Source organism: Haliotis cracherodii, unplaced genomic scaffold (assembly GCF_022045235.1).
Source record: "Haliotis cracherodii isolate W230 unplaced genomic scaffold, xgHalCrac1.p SCAF_11, whole genome shotgun sequence".
Classification (NCBI taxonomy): Eukaryota; Metazoa; Mollusca; class Gastropoda; order Lepetellida; family Haliotidae; genus Haliotis; species Haliotis cracherodii.
This window is the reverse complement of record NW_027266266.1, coordinates 19,463,824-19,482,638: the sequence shown is the minus strand read 5'-3', so window position 1 is coordinate 19,482,638 and position 18,815 is coordinate 19,463,824. Positions and strand designations below refer to the sequence as shown.

The 18,815-nt window shown below is 39.2% G+C and overlaps 2 protein-coding genes across 2 annotated transcripts; both read left to right on the top strand.

Annotated features, from left to right (window-relative positions):
* Window positions 1-1,221: 1,221 nt before the first annotated feature.
* LOC139456308 (uncharacterized) lies at window positions 1,222-2,264 on the top strand. Its single transcript, XM_071237932.1, has 3 exons — window positions 1,222-1,246; window positions 1,755-1,807; window positions 2,007-2,264. The coding sequence occupies exons 1-3, from the start codon at window positions 1,222-1,224 to the stop codon at window positions 2,262-2,264; spliced, it is 336 nt and encodes a 111-aa protein (XP_071094033.1).
* Window positions 2,265-14,938: 12,674 nt separating this feature from the next.
* LOC139454918 (zinc finger protein 883-like) lies at window positions 14,939-16,617 on the top strand. Its single transcript, XM_071236518.1, has one exon. It carries the CDS (start codon window positions 15,289-15,291, stop codon window positions 16,615-16,617), a length of 1,329 nt encoding a protein of 442 aa, XP_071092619.1. The 5' UTR covers window positions 14,939-15,288.
* The last annotated feature ends 2,198 nt before the right edge of the window (window positions 16,618-18,815 follow it).

Here is an 18,815-nt window from a genome sequence, read left to right as displayed (position 1 = left end):
TATTACACCCATTCCTATATCCACCTTTCACTTTGTGTGTGTGTGTGTGTTATCACTAGATTTATCGGTTCTAGTTATTGGCATTTTGTTTTCATCCATTTGCTGTAGCATTGAACAGAATCATTCTGGTTCCTTTACATTATCTTTGGGAATTTCTTCTGCGCCAGACAAGACAACACTAAATCATTGTTTCAAATGTGACACACGATATCATAAGCATTTGTTTGTTTGTTTGTTGTTTTAACACCGCACGCAGCAATATTCCAGCTATATGACGGCGGTTTGTAAATAATTGAGTCTGGACAAGACAATCCAGTGATGGACATCACGAGAAGAAATACCTAGCAAATTGCACTTGAGAACATCGTCAACATTACGCCCCGCGAAGATGCTTACATGTAACACTGGGTGCATATTTTTCAGCCCAATTCCGCCAACGTCACAATTTTAAACAGACAAACGAAAAAACAACTTGGTCCTAGAGGCTTGATTCTGGTGATCCGAATGGCAATACATACGGTGTTGACAGCTGTATCCATATGAACAGTGGTTGATACTCAGAGCTTACATGTAATTTAGCAGAGCTAAAAATACATGTTCTATTCACTGCTTCGATCTTTGCGATACTGGACACACAATATTTATTTAATTCTTTGAACAGGAATTAGTTGTTTGTTAAAGGTGAAGTCTTAGGGCTGAAGAAGTGAGTGAGTATGGTTTTGCTCCGCTTTTGACAATATTCGAGAACTATCATCAGAAATGGGCTGCAAACATTGTACAGTGTGTGGCATCAAACCCGGACCTCAGCGAGGGGACCCCGCCCGTCTCTCGTTCAAGAAGCGACACGGAGGTAGCTTTTTTTTTAGCTGTCTTTAAAGTAAATCATTTGCGACTCGTGGTATAAAACCTAACGCGGGACGCCTAAAACCCCATGTACCCCTCGTGACCCTGCAACAACTTATAATGTGGACATGCAGATATTAATTCGATTAAGAATTAACTATTTATAGCATCTCAAATACACGCATTGCGTCAATTCAAATTAGCCGTATTAACTAATATTTCGAAGCTGAGAGTTATCTCCCTTCTGTTAGTGCCGCCTGTTGCCTAGCTACCGATCTCAGCAAAGCGACGCCATTTTGTCTTGCTTCATCTGCTGTGTCTCTCCGTTGTCGATCTATAATCTGCCTTAGATTTTGAGCCTCGCTTGAGTTTTTCAAGATGCAGTCAAGTGGTTATGTTCAAGGTACCAATGCATCACAGTTTTATGATGATTTTGTTTCACCTTACTGTTATATACTGTAATACAGCATCGATGTATTCGGTGACCGCCAGGTTGATGTCCATCTCTAAGGTCTCTAAATCATTGATCAACGTTTTTTTGAGGATATTCTAAACGCGTTTCTTTGCTTTTTATATTTATTCTTGGTACTTAAAACCCTACAATGGCCAATCCTGACCAAAGTGAAGTGCACAGATAATTCTGAAGAAATAAATAAATTCATACAACTGAAACGAACGTAACATATACTTACAAGCTTACCTTCTTTTTTTATCACAATTAGCCTATGACTTTACATAAATAGTGATTTTGTCCTGCCCCAGGTGAAGCGCAGACAATACAACTGTTACGAACGTGTATAAGATAGGCCTATACGGTATATACTTACAAGCTTACGTTTTCTAATCACAATAACTTTACAGTGTAAATAAGAGTGTGCATGTTATATTTATTTTCACTTCTCCCCACACAGAGAGGATGTTTCACCCGGCTTTCACCCCGGCTGCCACTCCTGTCCCACGTCGAGTAGGTGTGCTAGGGTTGTAGAATATAACCAACTTTTACAACAGATCCTTGTCTAAATCTAAGTGTGTCAAAGTGTTGATGTTCCATAACCTACTGTATGACCACGTTCCTAACTAAAGATACACCACACCTACCTATCACTAGTATCAGTATCACGTTTGTCTCATCATTTCTCTCTTTCCACTTCCCTCCCCACCAGCGCCCTTGTGTGTACCACCCTGAACCCCTGTCCACCCTCCCCACCTCCTCCACCTCTGTCCCCGACCCAGCCCCTGTCTCTGTTTCTGTCAACATCACCGGCCACGTCATTATGGTTGACACCGACTTTGTGGAGATCGATCTCGGCCGTGAGGAAGACACACAACCCCTCCCACCCCAGTCCTTCCTCAGAGCCTTGCTGTCCCGTTTCATCCGTCTGGTCAAGAGAGTCTTCACCTCCAACAAAAACGACGCTTAAAGTGACAATTTGTAACAATCTGAGAAGTCACCTTTTTTTTGTATGGACACTTTGGCAAATTAGTTATCATTCCCATTTGGCTGTTCTTTCATTAGCATGATTAGTAAATTTTGTTGTTGTTTAAATTGTTGTTGGTTGCTTTATTCTATTATTAGTGTAGGAGGCTCCTTACGTATGGAACAAACTCAAACATGACCTAAAGCTACGTGTCACATTACACAATTCTGCATTCTGATTCTACGTTTGTAGATCTCCTTAGGTCTGTGACAACTTGGCGAATATCGTATGCAATAGTTAAATATCGTAGTCCAATAAAAGGTTTCTCAAATTACTCATGTTAGAAATCGAACCTTTACCAGGATGTGACAAGCGAACACTAACTGCTGTGCCACCCTTCAGCCAATCTGTTTTCAGATGTGCCAGTTTAAATGTTTAAATTTCATAGAACAGTCAATAATAACCCCTCAAAGATTTATAAGCCGAGTGTTTATATATACTAGTATTAGTAGTATATATATATGTAATACAAAAATATATACCGGTAATGCGAGCTCAGCAATTTATTTGGGGACAATTATTTCTCCCAAAAGACTTCGAACATTGTGTTTAAAATAGGGATGGTAAGGACATGAATAGGGATGTATCAGGAAAGTTTTTGGAGATAAGTTCTAACTCAGTAGACCATGGGCCATAAGACCTGGACATGATTTTCAGCACCTGTCTCCCTGGTCTTGAAATAAAAATGTATTTAACCTGCTCTTGATGCTGATTTTGTGGAACATTACAGGCCATGTTATTATGGTTGCTTGGTAACAGCATGCTATGAAGTTCTCAAACGATTTCTTGCCTAAACATTGAATTGAATTAGGTGAAACATGTCAATAATATACTGGTATACTATATATCTGCAGAACTAATTACAGTTTACAGGATAATTATGATAATAATTTGTGTACTGTACCATTCAAATACAATTCGGAAATATATAAGAAATATTTCTTCCTTGCTAATTATTTCGTAGCTTTCATAACTCAAAAATAAAATGATACAATCTTTGTGATGGTCATGACAATAATATGGTTGACACTAACTTGAAACTGACTTATTTAAGATTTTGGCAGTGAGGAAGAAACATAAACTAAACCAGCCATCCTTCCTGTGAGCCATGATGTCCCGTGTCATCCCAGTGGTCAAAAGAGTCTTCACCTCCAGCACCAACGTTTAAAGCTTTCCTTGGAACAAGTTCCAGGATATTTTGTTGGATTCATTTACTTTTCATCTTGTTAATTATTTCCATATGGTTTCAGGTGATATAAATAAATGTTTTTGTTGTTCAAACTGTTGTTTGCTGTTATATTTTATCAATGTAAGTGCCTCCTATAATTATCAAAAGCGTGAATAACATCCTAAAACGATGCTACAGAATTCTGGTTCTTATCTGGCAGTAAGTCTAGGTTAGATCTAATAACCAAATAGGTTTACACATTATGAGGTATAGATTAGCGCATCTTTTTTATATTGTATGCACAATCATTGACGTGTTTTAATGAAATAACATCAAAAATGAATTCCACCACTGTGGAAAGGGACGATTTTGAAATGACTAAACTGCTTGACAGTTAACAAAACCTAGCCTGACTGTAGCTATTGAATCACAGTTCTCTATTAAAATGCGACCAGACCATAATGATACTTCTAATGGATGTCTACATTAAAGAAGGTTCGTCGCCATTCCAAATGAACCCTGTAGGAAACTAGGAATTCCACAGAGTAGAAAAGGTCCTTGGTATCCATTGCTGGCCACAAGAGATTCTTGCTCATGCTTTCAGTCACTGGTTTGTGTGATCATGACTTGATATCATATATAAGCCGGCGTGATACAGCTTACTTCCGTGTGGTCATAGATATCAATGTATATTTTCAGTTTACGAAAGCAAATAAAATGAGACATTTGCAACACTGTTCAACCTCAATAGTTCATGCTTCGAAAAACTTGAAGCTTCTGTCATAGCTATCACAAGTGACAATTGTCCCATCTAACATTTTATTGAAAAAAGTCCAACTATTCTTTGGCCATACTTAGTATTGATGATTTTTTGTTTCGTTTGTTCTTTAACGCCGCACTCACCAATATTCCAGCTATATGAGTAAGGTATATGACGTATGTAAATAATCGAGTCTGGACAAGACAATCCAGTGTTGACATCATGAGCAACGATCAACGCTTTTGGCATAGAAAGACATGCATCAACCAAGTCAGCAATCCTGACCACCCGATCCTCGTTAGTTGCCTCTTGAAAGCTTGTTTGTTGTTTAACGCCGCACTCAGTAATATTCAAGCTATATGACGGCCGTCTGCAAATAATCGAGTCCACAGGACTAGTGCCAATTTCTAACGTTGGGTATATCAGACAAGTAGGCAATATCAACTCCTACTAAAATGCACTGAAAGGCAAAAGAAAGTAGCCACCAATTTCGAGGACTAATAAAGTAAAGATTTCATTCGGTAAATATAAACCTGTTTAATTCATAGACAAAACAGGTTCTTACAGGATCACATGACCAATTTTGTCCCATAAGCCACAATCTGTCACTGTTTCATTGAAGGTGAGGGGGGCAGGGATGGCCAGTTAAAGTAGATATAACTGGAATACTGTTAAAAGCGGCGTTAAACCCCACTCACTCACTCTGCCTGTCTTAGACAGTCTATCAGCATCTTTAATATAAACGATAAAGGGTAAAGTCTGTGAAAGTGACCTTCATATCCTCTACATTATCCAACCAAGTTTCGGTTACACCAATTATATCAAATTTGTTCACATATTTGACAAAGTCATTATCTGTTAACTCATATATTATGCCTGAGACATTCCAGAAGAGAAAGTTAATGAAGCTAATATTACTGTCGCCTCTCTTACTTGATGGGTTCTCTTGATAAGCAGTAAAATCAGCGTATAGGCCCTGGCCACACCCTTAGCTCTGTCCCCCTACTGCTGGCCTCTGTGACCTCGACCGCGTATCCATCGTGCTCTCTCTCTCTCTGTCTCTCTCTCTGTCTCTCTCTCTCTCTCTCTCTCTCTCTCTCTCTCCATACCCGTGCTCGTGGGTTTCACCGAAGTGGTAAACGCCTGAGACCTGCATCACTTCGGGTTTTCCTCCCACATTAAGCTGACATGCTGCGATAAAACTGGAATACTGTTAAAAGCTTCGTCAAACTCAACTCACAATCACTCACCCACTCACTCACTCACTCACTTAGATGTTGACGGATGACAATTATAAACACAATTTATGGATAACAACTCCTTTATTTTACTGTAACATCAACGTTTAGGTATAGATCCATGGCGAATATGGATTGCTTCTCTTAGTTTGCTTTTTGTGAAGTCCTGGAGGTTGTTGGAGAGGATTTGGGCGGTCCATGTTGTGATTAGGGCAGTTGCTGATATGGTCCGAATGGCTGATTTACTGTCGGATTTGATGGTTGAAGTTTTGTGCTCTTTGATTCTGGTGTTGATGGGGCGGGATGTTTCACCTACAAGGGATTGCCCATATCATCAGCCGCCTCCTCAAACAGCAACCCAATATTGACCCCGACTTCGCCAGATCCACCTCCCTCAATTCTCCAAGAAGGGACAACGGCAGAAACACAACTAAACGCCAAGAACCTAAAGGTGTAGTTTATAAAATTGGCTCTAACTGGACAATTCCATATAGGGAAAACATCCCGCCTTATAACCGTTTGCATTCATCTAGCAACCCCACATTTCCAAAAAGAATACACGAAAAAAAGATTCAATAATTGTAGCCTTTTCCTGTTCACAAATCCTAAAGTGGACACTCATAAATTAAGTCGACTATGAATTAATTAGTCAGAATATCAAATAAACGTAACACGACATCAAATTAGCGGTATTGACTTATACTTTGAAACTGAGAGTTATCTCCCTTCCGTTGGTGCCGATCGTTGCCAAGCTACCGATATCAGCAAAACGACGCCATTTTATGTTGCCGCATCTGCTGTCTGTTTGTTCTGAATCTATAACCTGCCTTGGATTTTGAGCATCACTTGAGTTTTTAAACATGCAGTCAAGTGGCTGTGTTCAAGGTACCAATGTGTCACAGTTTTATGTTGATTACGTTTCACCGTGTGGTTATATAATCGGTTACCGTCAGGTTGATGCCAAGGTCTCATCAGTCTACGGTCTCTAACAAGGACTATAGAAATCTCAACGTACTTCCACGTTTCTCAAGATATGCTAAACACGTTTCCTCGCATTTTATATTTCTTCTATGTACTTCAATTTCTTCAATGGCCAATGCTTACATAAATAGTGATTTTGTCCTGCCCCAGGTGAACAGCCCACAAACAAATAGAACGAATTAATAAATACAACTGACACGAACGTGTATAGATATATATAGGCCTACCGGTATATGGTATATACTTACAAGATTACGTTTTTAATAACTTTACAGTGTAAATAAGCGTGTACATGTTTTATTTATTTTCACTTCTCCCCCACACAGATAGGATGTTTCACCCGGCTTTCACCCCTGCTGCCACTCCTGTCCCACGTCGAGTAGGTGTGCTACGTTTGAACAGGGGCCTATAACTAACTTTTACAACAGATCCTTGTCTAAATCTCAGTGTGTCAAAGTGTTGATGTTCCATAACCTACTGTATGTCCCAACTAAATATACACCGCACCCTACCTATCACTAGTGTCAGTATCACGTTTGTCTCATCATTTTTCTCTTTCCACTTCCCTCCCCACCAGCGTCCTTGTGTGTACCACCCTGAACCCCTGTCCACCCTCCCCACCTCCTACACCTCTGTCCCCGACCCAGCCCCTGTCTCTGTTTCTGTCAACATCACCGGCCACGTCATTATGGTTGACACTGACTTTGTGGAGATCGATCTCGGCCGTGAGGAAGACACACAACCCCTCCCACCCCAGTCCTTCCTGAGAGCCTTGCTGTCCCGCTTCATCCGTCTGGTCAAGAGAGTCTTCACCTCCTAACATAAACGACGCTTAAAGTGACATTTTTGTAACAATCTGAGAAGTCACCTTTCCCTTTTTTTGTATGGACACTTTGGCAAATTAGTTATCATTCCCATTTGGTTGTTCTTTCATTAGCATGATTAGTAAATTTTGTTGTTGTTAAAATTGTTGTTGGTTGCTTTATTCTATTATTAGTGTAGGAGGCTCCTTACGTATGGAACAAACTCAAACATAACCTAAAGCTTCGAGTCACATTACACAATTCTGCATTCTGATTCTACGTTTGTAGATCTCCTTAGGTCTGTGACAACTTGGCGAATATCGTATGCAATAGTTCAATATCGTAGTCCAATAAAAGGTTTCACAAATTACTCATGTTAGAAATCGAACCTTGATCAGGGTGTGACAAGCGAACACTAACTGCTGTGCCACTCTTCAGCCAATCTGTTTTCAGATTTGCCAGTTGAAATGATCAAATTTCATAGAACAGTCAATAATAACCCCTCAATACACACACACACACTCACACACACACACACACACACACACACACACACACATATATATGGAATAATAAAATATATAATGTGAGCTCAGTAATTTATTTGAGGACAATTATTTCCCCGAAAAAACTTCGAACATTGTGTTTAAAATAGGGATGGTAAGAACATGAATAGGGATGTATCAGGAAAGTTTTTGAAGAGAAGTCCTAACTCAGTAGACTATGGGCCATAAGACCTGGACATGATTTTCAGCACCCGTCTCCCTGGTCTTGAAACAAAAATGTATATAATGTGCTCTTGATGTTGATTTTGTGGAACATCACAGACCATGTTATTATGGTTGCTCGGTAACAGCATGCTATGAAGTTCCCAAACGATTTCTTACCAAAACATTGAATTGAATTAGGTGAAACATGTCAATAACATACTGGTATACTATATATCTGCATAACTAATTACAGTTTACAGGATAATTATGATAATAATTTGTGTACTGTACCATTCAAATACTATTCGGAAATATATAAGAAATATTTCTTCTTTGCTTATTATTTCCTAGCTTTCATAACTCATAAATAAATGTATACAATCTTTGTCATGGTCATGACAATAATATGGTTGACACTAACTGACTTATTTGAGATTTTGGCAGTGAGGAAGAAACACAAATCCTCCCAGCCATCCTTCCTGAGAGCCATCATGTCCCGTGTCATCCGAGTGGTCAAAAGAGTCTTCACCTCCAGCAACAATGTTTAAAGCTTTCCTTGGAACAAGTTCCAGGATATTTTGTTGGATTCATTAACTTTTCGTCTTGTTAATTATTTCCATATGGTTTCAGCTGTATAAATAAATGTTTTTGTTGTTTAAACTGTTGTTTGCTGTTATATTTTATCAATGTTAGTGCTTCCTAAATTATCAAAAGCGTGAATAACATCCTAGAACGATGCTACAGAACTCTGGTTCTTATCTGGCAGAAAGTCTAGGTTAGATCTAATAACCAAATAGGTTTATACATCATGAGGTATAGATTAGAGCATCTTTTTATATTAGTATTGTATGCACAATCATTGACGTTTTTTTATGAAATAACATCAAGAATGAATTCCGCCTCTGAGGACCGGGATGATTTTGAAATGACTAAAGTGCTTGACTATAGGGCTGGGACGAGTCCAAATTTACTACCCGGGTACCCACCCCCCTATAACCCAACCCTACCCGGGTACCCACTGTAAGTCTCTGGAGATGTCACAAAATGTCCGAATGGGAACATTTTTAGCATAGCCCTGGCAAAACGTATTAAGATGCATGTATTGAACAATCTGGTCATTCATACACTAAAGTTTTAACTTTATTCAACCATATGAAAAATCAGAAGGAATGGGTTCATATTCAGAAAGAAATGCGAACATTAGTGACTTGTAGTGTAACCACAGATATTTTTTTCATTAAACAAAATATCACATGACTAACCACGGGTCCGGGTAGTCCTGTGGGTACCCAGATCCTACTCAGTACCCACCTGACCCGGGTACCCGAGTTACCCATCCCAGCCCTACTTGACAAACCTAGCCTGACTGTAACTATTGAATCACAATTCTTTATTAATAGAATGCGACCATACCATAATGACACTTCTAATGGAATATCTACATTAAAGAAGGTTCGTCACCATTCCAAATGAACCCTGTAGGAAACTAGGATTTCCACAGAGTAGAAAAGGTCCTTGGTATCCATTGCTGGCCATAAGAGCCAAAGAACAAGATTCTTGCTCATGCTTTCAGTCACTGGTTTGTGTGATCATGACTTCATATCATGTACAAGCCGGCGTGATACAGCTTACTTCCGTGTGGTCATAGATATCAATGTATATTTTCAGTTTACGAGAGTAAATAATATGAGACATTTGCAACACTGTTCATCTTCAATAGTTTCTGCTTTGAAAAACCTGAAGCTTCTGTCATAGCTATCACAAGTGACAATTGTTCTATCTAACATTTTATTGAAAAAAGTCAATATCCATTGGCCATACTTATTTTTTGTTGATTTTTTTGTTTTGTTTGTTCTTTAACACCGCACTCACCAATATTCCAGCTATATGACGTATGTAAATAATCGAGTCTGGACAAGACAATCCAGTGTTGACATCATGAGCAACGATCAACGCTTTTGGCATATAAAGACATGCATCAACCAAGTCAGCAATCCTGACCACCCGATCCTTGTTAGTTGCCTCTTGAAAGCTTGTTTGTTTGTTTGTTGTTTAACGCCGCACTCAGCAATATTCCAGCTATATGACGGCCGTAGGCAAATAATCCACAGGACTAGTGCCAATTTCTAACGCTGGGTATATCAGACAAGTAGGCAATATCAACTCCTACTAAAATCCACTGAAAGGCAAAAGAAAGTAGCCACCAATTTCGAGGACTTATATAAAGTAAAGATTTCATTCGGTAAATATAAACCTGTTTAATTCATAGACAAAACAGGCTCTTACAGGATCACATGACCAATTTTGTGTCACAAGCCACAATCTGTCACTGTTTCATTGAAGGTGAGGGGGCACGGGTGGCCCAGTCGCCTAAGGAGCCGCGATTACCAGCTTATATATTTCACTTCAAATGTTATTTCATTTCGTGACAATTTTATTGGTGTCAGTTTACATTGTGAAATTTGGGTTTAAGTACAAGGGGAAATCACTTTCACTCAAAGCTAGATTTTATGGGCGCTGCTTTCAATTTATGATCAATATATTTTAAAGTGACTAATATGAAATAAACATTGGAATCTGAAAATCACATTATGATTACAGTATGGTCTTCTGTGTGCCAAGTTACAAAATATCAACTTCTTGTGTATGTGTTTTCATATCTCTGTAGTGGTTACAATACAACTTATGTTTACACAAATGATTTGCTGTTACCCTGAATCGCCTAGCAGCCATCCGTCATTCCCAGCAGTCTCCATATACTGCCCAATCTTGCTGTTTTGTAGCATGAACGAATCATGAGTTGAACCAGGCCACTTGGAAACCACACTTGTAAACCTTTTGATTAAATATACATATTTATAATTCTTCCATCAGCCATGCATTCATAAATCGATATTAAAGTTATTTTCTCAAGTCCCTGTGTGTGTGTGTGTGTGTGTGTGTGTGTGTGATAGTCCAACTGGCTGTTTAAAGTTTTCTTTATTCTTTATTTATTCAGCAGTGAGCATTGCTTTAAGTACTAAAACAATCGTCCTTTATCACAATGGTAATTCCGCACGGTAATAGAAACCTGTATTGGACCTCATGACAAAACCCTTGTTGGGCCTTACGTAATGATTGGTCAACAAAATGAGTAGGTGGCACTACTAGTCATTGTCAAGGTCATTAAAGAGAGTAAACAAGATGTGTATCCTTCGATGTTTCCCTGAATAATGTTGTTATTACGTCTGTATACGAATGATTGATTCATACTGACCCTATCATTTGTTAAATAAGGATGTTGCTGGGTGTTGTTGTTAACGTCTGTGAAGTGTGATGTACCTTAGTTCTGCGTCACAGATAGCTTGAACGTTTACGGCATGGAAGCCCTTCCTGCAAACGTAAACCTCTTCTTCATTCCCGGTGGGTCGCATGATAGGTATGAGGGTGCCACCTATACAACCAAGCACTTTTGGAAATCTGCTAATGTTATAAAATGCTTCCTTCGTGACACGTTGGTCGGATGTTGCCTTTGGGAACGAAATCAGTTTTAGTTGTTTGACAATTGCTTCATTTGTACGGGTAAACACCCGTGACACAGTGGACTGGGATACGCCATGCAAGTCTGCTAGTTCAGTGAAGAACGACCCCTTACTATAAAACCTAAGGGCAATCAAAACCTGTGTTTCCGGGGACAATGCATGGGAACGCTCTGTTTGTGAAGCAAGATATGGTTTCAGTAAGTCTATAAGTTTAAATATGGCATGACGTGGTAGCCGGTAGCGCCGGATTATGCTGTCATCATCGAGCGTGTCAAGTACTCGACTTCGGTCTCGAAACACCCTTGGTCGTGATCGTGTTGCCTTTTCTTCTAATATGCCAAGCAAAAAATATGCCGCCATCTTGATACTAAAGTTACGACAGAAATGCTTGATTTACGATAGGTACTGACCACTCATAATTTTTCTCTTAACTTTACGAGATATTTTCACTAAGATAGCTTTGTGGATCGCTTAAGATTTTTGTCATAAAGTTACGACAGGTTTTACGATATTCGTAGCGCTACGAAGGCTTTGTGGATCGGGGCCCAGCAATGTCTCTTTTTTGTTGCTGTTGTTGTTTAACGCCGCACTCAGCAATATTCCAGCTATATGACCGCGTCCAGCAATGTCACTGCGGGGGACACCAGAAATGGGCTTCACACATTGTACCCATGTCGGGAATCGAACCCGGATCTTCGGCGTGACGAACGAACGCTTTAAAATAACCACTTGGCACGCCGCCCCATGATCGCGTAGACGTTATTTGTGTGTTATATTTTTTGGATAAATTATTATTTTTTACAGGATTGGGTAGATGTACCTTCCGTCGACCTGACACTCGTTTCAGGAAAATATTTATGTCTTATTGTCAAATACTAATCATATTACCGGAATACCGCCTCTGGCTCGGCATCCAGGGTACCAAATGGGGATTGTTCTCAAACAGTTCGTGCGCACTCGTGACCATTCTGTGAAAATATTGTCCGTTTTGACTATTGCGCACAAACCGTTTGCTACAAATGCAGTTTTGTTGTGTTGTCAGCTCTGAAGCAATTCGCTCCTCACACCGCGTTTCAAAGAGGATGTGGGGGTGTGGCTTACGAACTTAGGAGATTGCACACAAATGTAAGTAACTGCAACATGTTACAAGATTACAACGCGAATGACTCCGAATGACTCAATCTCCTATTTTTCTCTCCTGACTGGTGACCAGTTGACACGAAGGTTATATCATCGGATCAGAGGTTTTCGGATAGCCATGTTCAACCATAAACACTTAGGCTAATACGATCTATGTTTTGGGTCTATGGTTTAACGGGGCTGAAGCATCACACCAACATTTGAAATACTTATTTTTTCACGAGAATGTTGTCTTCTGTAAGTGAATGAGATGTTTTACTGTTGTTAAAGTGATCAGAGAGAAAACTTAGAATGTTTCTTAGGCGTCCGAAACCATGACGCGGTGATGGTAAAGTAGGCAACTGATATTTTGGCTGGATTTGTATGATTAGGGTGGGAACAATCGCTGCTACATCACGATACATTAAGTTTCTATGGGACGGTCATATTGTAGATTGGCGTATTGAAACAAATATAGCGACAAAAACATTTATAATATAATAATAATACTGTATTCACTCTAATAAACGCTCCGGCGATATTTGCTAATACATTGGCAAGTGAACAATTCCAATTAGCACCTTTCCGATTGATCAATGTACTCAAGACTTATTTATTTGTGTATAATATGCACTCGTGTGTTATATGTACCCTTAATTACAGGCAATTAAATTCTTGAAAAATATATCTGTCGTGTATAATATGCACAGACTTTTCTTTTGTATCATTCCAGGCTGTCAGCATAAACCACAAAATTCTTTCAACTCTTTCACCAAAATTATATTCTAATAAGAGCCCCCTATTTCTAATTTTGAGAGTGCTCTGCTTAATTATTACGTTGAATACGGTAATAATAATAGTAATTAAAAAACATGTATATAATAATAATAATAATAATAATAATAATTATAATAATAATAATATATTCAAAATTTGCACACTTACATCCCAAATGCCAAGTTGTCCAACTCCCCATTGTTCTCAGTTCTAATCTTCCAACTTGTTGACTGACATTGGGAGAATACCAGGGTTTGCTGTCAGAAATACAGCTATTTTACAATCTGGATAATGCAGAAGGCTGGTGTGTCGGAGAGTCTTCACATTCTCTGAAACATTCTGGGTGGGTTCAACAAGGCAGCGCTATCTCCCATTCTCTGTCTGGGCTGTGTGTAGAGGGGGCAAGGGCCCTGAGCTGATGAAGAACCAAACCATGCAGCCTGACTGTGCCAGGATCACCCAAACCCTATTTGCTGCATATTTTATTTGACTCTGTATATAGTAATAATAAGAATAATGATAAAAGCTACAAACTCATTTCCATATTCATAAGAAATCTCTACTTAATGGAGAGTAATTATATGATTCCAACTATATCATATATAATATGTGTCCATGTAACACACTAACTTTTTGTGGAAACTGTGTGAGTGGCGGGTTCTACATGTTGGGCAGGACATGCTTACCCTTTTTCAGGAACACCTGGGGTCATCACTGATTGTCAGTGATCCAGTCATATAATTTTCACTGCTATTTTGCCCTTTATGCCTAAAGAAATGTTTCCACATAAAACCTCTGGCATTGACATTTTATGTTTATGAATCACTATTGAATAGAGATAAGAAGTGAGCATATCCTGCCCCACTGCTGACACCCGACACAATTACATGCATGAGCAAGTCAAGTGTTCACCTGAATAAACACGGGAACATATGGTACATTAACAAGCCAAAATAGGGAATTGCATCAGACATTCTTTTTGTCCTTGATGTGTGAAATTTGAAAATATCCTCCGCATGTCTGTCATAAAATGTTTTGAAAGCTTTACTAAGGCCTTCAATGTTGAAAGTTGATCAAACAACTTTTGAACAACTTTATGATGCTCTTTGAAATCTTTGAAGAAGGACCATGCTCGATTGAACCTCAAAACTTGTACAACTTAGATACCAAGGCTGGGTAATGCTCGATACAAAAGGAAGTTGACTATTGGGAAGTTGAAGTCATCCCACTTGTCATAGAGTCTTGTGGAGAGTTTCTAGTCACTCTAAATCTTTATGAATAGATCAATTCATAGATCTAAATAGGAAACAAATGAGTTGGTTTCACAGGTCCCTGTTATTTCTAGTTCTTCATCTTCCATCATCAGCTAGTTTCAATCTATTTGCAACATGATAAGTATTTTATCCTGAAACATATCACATCATCAAATTTGATAGTCACAACGCAAGTTGTTTCCGGTGGTGTTCTCGTGGAAGCATCTTCAGAATTTGCATTAACATGATGAAGGAAAGTGACAACTCTCTTATATTTCCAGTGAACACCATGACATCCGCTTGTTGACAATGGAAGTACAAGACCATCCAAAGAATCCTGGCTCTGATACTGAAACAAATGTAACGTCTCATAACTGACACAGGTGATGGAGTGGGAGCGTGTCTGTCTCGTCTCATCTCACATTTCATCTGCCATTACATCAAGACCAGCTTCGTGCTATGATCACTTTTCACCATGGTGTTCAGCTTAGGCCTCTCTGAACAAGTAACAAAATGCATTAACATGATCAAGGAAAGTAAAAAATCTCTTATGTTTTCAGTGAAAACAACCACAAGTTGATAATGGAAATACAAAGCCAACCACAGAATCCTGACTGCTACTGAAACAAATGTAATCATGGACTGTGAGAGACCATTGCTGGAAACAGGAAATCTCAAGGAAGAAGCTGTTTCTGACTCAGGTGGAAACATTGACTCTCAGAAAGCATTGCTGGAAACAGGGGATCTCAAGGAAGAAGCTGTTACTGACTCAGGTGGAAACATTGACTGTGAGAGAGCAATGCTGGAAACAGGGAATCTCAAGGAAGAACCTGTTTCTGACACAGGTGAAAACATTGACTCCCAGAGAGAATTGCAGGAAAAAGGTGATCCCAAGAAACACAAAGATTGTGAGGTTCCAGCAAAGAGGTCTCATAAGTGTGGCGAGTGTGGGAAAACGTTTACACTACCAGGTAATCTGCAAACTCATTTAAGGATTCACAGTGGAATCAAGCCTTACAAGTGTGTTGTATGTGGAAACTGTTTTACACAATTAAATAGCCTGAATTCCCATATGAGGGTTCACAGTGGAATCAAGCCTTACAAGTGTACGGAATGTGAAAAAAGTTTCACGCAATCATGTAACCTGCAGTCACACATGAGGATTCACAGTGGACTCCGGCCTTATCAGTGTACAGACTGTGAGAAAGCATTTACAGACTTACGTTTTCTGCAAGCCCACCTGAGGGTTCACACTGGAGTCAAGCCTTTTCAGTGTGGTGAGTGTGAGAAAATATTTACTCACTCAAGTAGCTTGCAGAGACACATGAGGAGTCACAGAGATGTGACCCGAGAATTGATGGAAACAGGTGCTCTCAATAACAACTCTGTTACTTACAAAGACATAAACACTGACCGTGAGAGACCATTGCTGGATACAGGTGATGTCACAAAGCACAAAGATTGTGGGGGTCCATCAAAGCAGTCTCTTCAGTGTGTGGAGTGCGGAAAGACATTTATTGAATCTGGTGACATGAAAAGGCACATGCTTTGTCACAGTGGAATCAAGCTTTATGAGTGCATTGTTTGTGAAAAAGAATTTAAAAAATTAGATAACCTTCAGTCACACATGGGTATTCACACTGGAATCAAGCCTTATCAGTGCATTGGGTGCAGGAAAACATTTACACGATCAGGTAGCTTGCAGAGACATACGAGGATTCACAGTGGAATCAAGCCTTATCAGTGTAATGAATGTGGGAATATTTTTACACAATCGTGTAGCCTACGGGCCCACCTGAGGATTCACAGTAAAGTCTTTCAGTGTGGTGAGTGTGAGAAACAATTTGCACACTCAAGTAGCATGCAGAGACATATGAAGAGTCACAGAGATGTCACCAGAGCATTGCTGGAAACAGGTGCTCTCAAGAAACAGTCTGTTACCGACACAGTCATAAACACTGACTGATAGGGCATTGCTGGAAACAGGTGCTCTCAAGAAACAGTCTGTTACTGACACAGTCATAAACACTGACTGTGACAGGGCATTGATGGATACAGGTGCTCTCAAGTAACAGTCTGTTACTGACACAGTCATAAACACTGACTGTGACAGGGCATTGCTGGATACAAGTGCTCTCAAGAAACAGTCTGTTACTGACACAGTCATAAACACTGACTGTGACAGGGCATTGCTGGAAACAGGTGCTCTCAAGAACCACTCTGTTACTGACACAGTCATAAACACTGACTGTGACAGGGCATTGCTGGAAACAGGTGCTCTCAAGAAACAGTCTGTTACTGACACAGTCATAAACACTGACTGTGACAGGGCATTGCTGGAAACAGGTGTTCTCAAGAACCACTCTGTTACTGACAGTCATAAACACTGACTGTGACAGGGCATTGCTGGAAACAGGTGCTCTCAAGAACCACTCTGTTACTGACACAGTCATAAACACTGACTGAATTTTTAGTACACAATCAAGTAACCTACTGCCACAAGTGAACAATCACAGAGGAATCAAGCCTTATCAGTATATTAAAAATAGAGCCATAACCTTACACTAACAGTACGAACATGTAAGTTGTATAAACAATTTACTAAAATGAACTAGACTTTCAGACTTTGCTTTTTGTGATTATAATTTTTGGTTTTAAGTACATGAACTGAACTCTATATTCTGGCATTGGTGTTTTGAATTTCATGTAACTAATTATTCCTGTGTAAACTATTGTTTAAATCATAATGAAATGAGTTTTGAGAAGGTAGGGATATCGAACTTGATATCTCATTACTATGTGATAATAAGGCAAATATGGAATACAAGAGGATGTTTGTGTCTAAAAATATTTCAATGTATGTACAAGGTTATTAACATAAATAGTACTATTTTTACCATGCAGCTATGGAACATGACAGCCGCAACATGAATTGGACAACTCTAAGTCTCAGGTCATGAATGTCAACACATGGTCAATAAAGTTTGTTTGTTTCTTTGTTTAATGTTGCACTCAGCAATATTCCAGCTTTATGAAGGCGGTCTGTAAATAATAAAATCTGGACCAGACAATCCAGTGATTGATGTCATGAACATCAATCGATGCAATTGGGATCGATTACATGCATCAACCAAGTCAGCCAGTCTGACCACCCGATCTGTTAATCGCCTCTTACTATTATACACAGTGACTATATCATAGTTACCGATTTAACAGAAGTCATTTTGTCATAAATCCATGTCACATTAGATCAAAACTTTGTCATCACAATTTATTTTTTGTAATGGTTGGCTGGTTGGTTTGTTCTTTAACGCCGCACTCAGCAATATTCCAGCTATATGACAGTGGTCTGTAAATAATCAAGTCTGGACCAGACAATCTAGTGATTAATATCTTGAGCATCGATCCACGCAATTGGGATCGATGACATGCATCAACCAAGTCAGCGAGTCTGACCACCCGATCCCGTTAGTCGCCTTTTTTACAAGCATAGTCACCTTTTACGGCAAGCATGGGTTGCTGAAGATCTATTCTACCCCGGAATCTTCACGGGTCTGGCAAGTAATGGGAAAACGACATGGCGTATATTCTAATATTTACCGAGCTAAAGCCATGCAGTTGGTAGCAGTAAGGGCTCATCTCCAAGGTTTTCCCAGGGTGGGGCCGGCGGGCGAAAAAAGGAAAAAAAACTTCCTTATTGCAGAACACCTATTCATAACATTGACCATCTATACCAAATCTACGACAATTTCAGCATATGTCTGGTCGATTATTGACAGCAAGCAGAAACCGAAAACCAAAATTAAACACATTGTAGAAAAAGATCTAAAGAGGAAAGCACATGTAGATAAAAAACATCACCATAAAGTCATATATAAATTAAAATATCATTGATCTATTTCAAGTCATAAAACGTAAAACAAATGCATTCGTACTATAAATTCCTTCAATATTACTTATTTATCAAATGTTTTCGATTTTCACAGTTGAACTTAAGTACAAAATACCTCTCACAGATGTCACGCAAATTCCAGAACTGTTTAATATAATAAGCACTGATTAAACTGAGGTTTCGGCCAAAAATATATGAATAAAAATGTCTTGAATCTTCCTGAAATTAGACACACATTGGAGTTCATTTTTAATAGTGTTAACTGCCTAGAA

Coding starts and splice junctions, on each gene's coding strand:
- LOC139454918 (XM_071236518.1), top strand. CDS start 15,289: ATGGACTGTGAGAGACCATTGCTGGAAACAGGAAATCTCAAGGAAGAA.
- LOC139456308 (XM_071237932.1), top strand. CDS start 1,222: ATGCAGTCAAGTGGTTATGTTCAAG. Junction 1,247..1,754: donor GTCAAGTGGTTATGTTCAAG/GTACCAATGCAT, acceptor CTCCCCACACAG/AGAGGATGTTTCACCCGGCT. Junction 1,808..2,006: donor CCACTCCTGTCCCACGTCGA/GTAGGTGTGCTA, acceptor CCTCCCCACCAG/CGCCCTTGTGTGTACCACCC.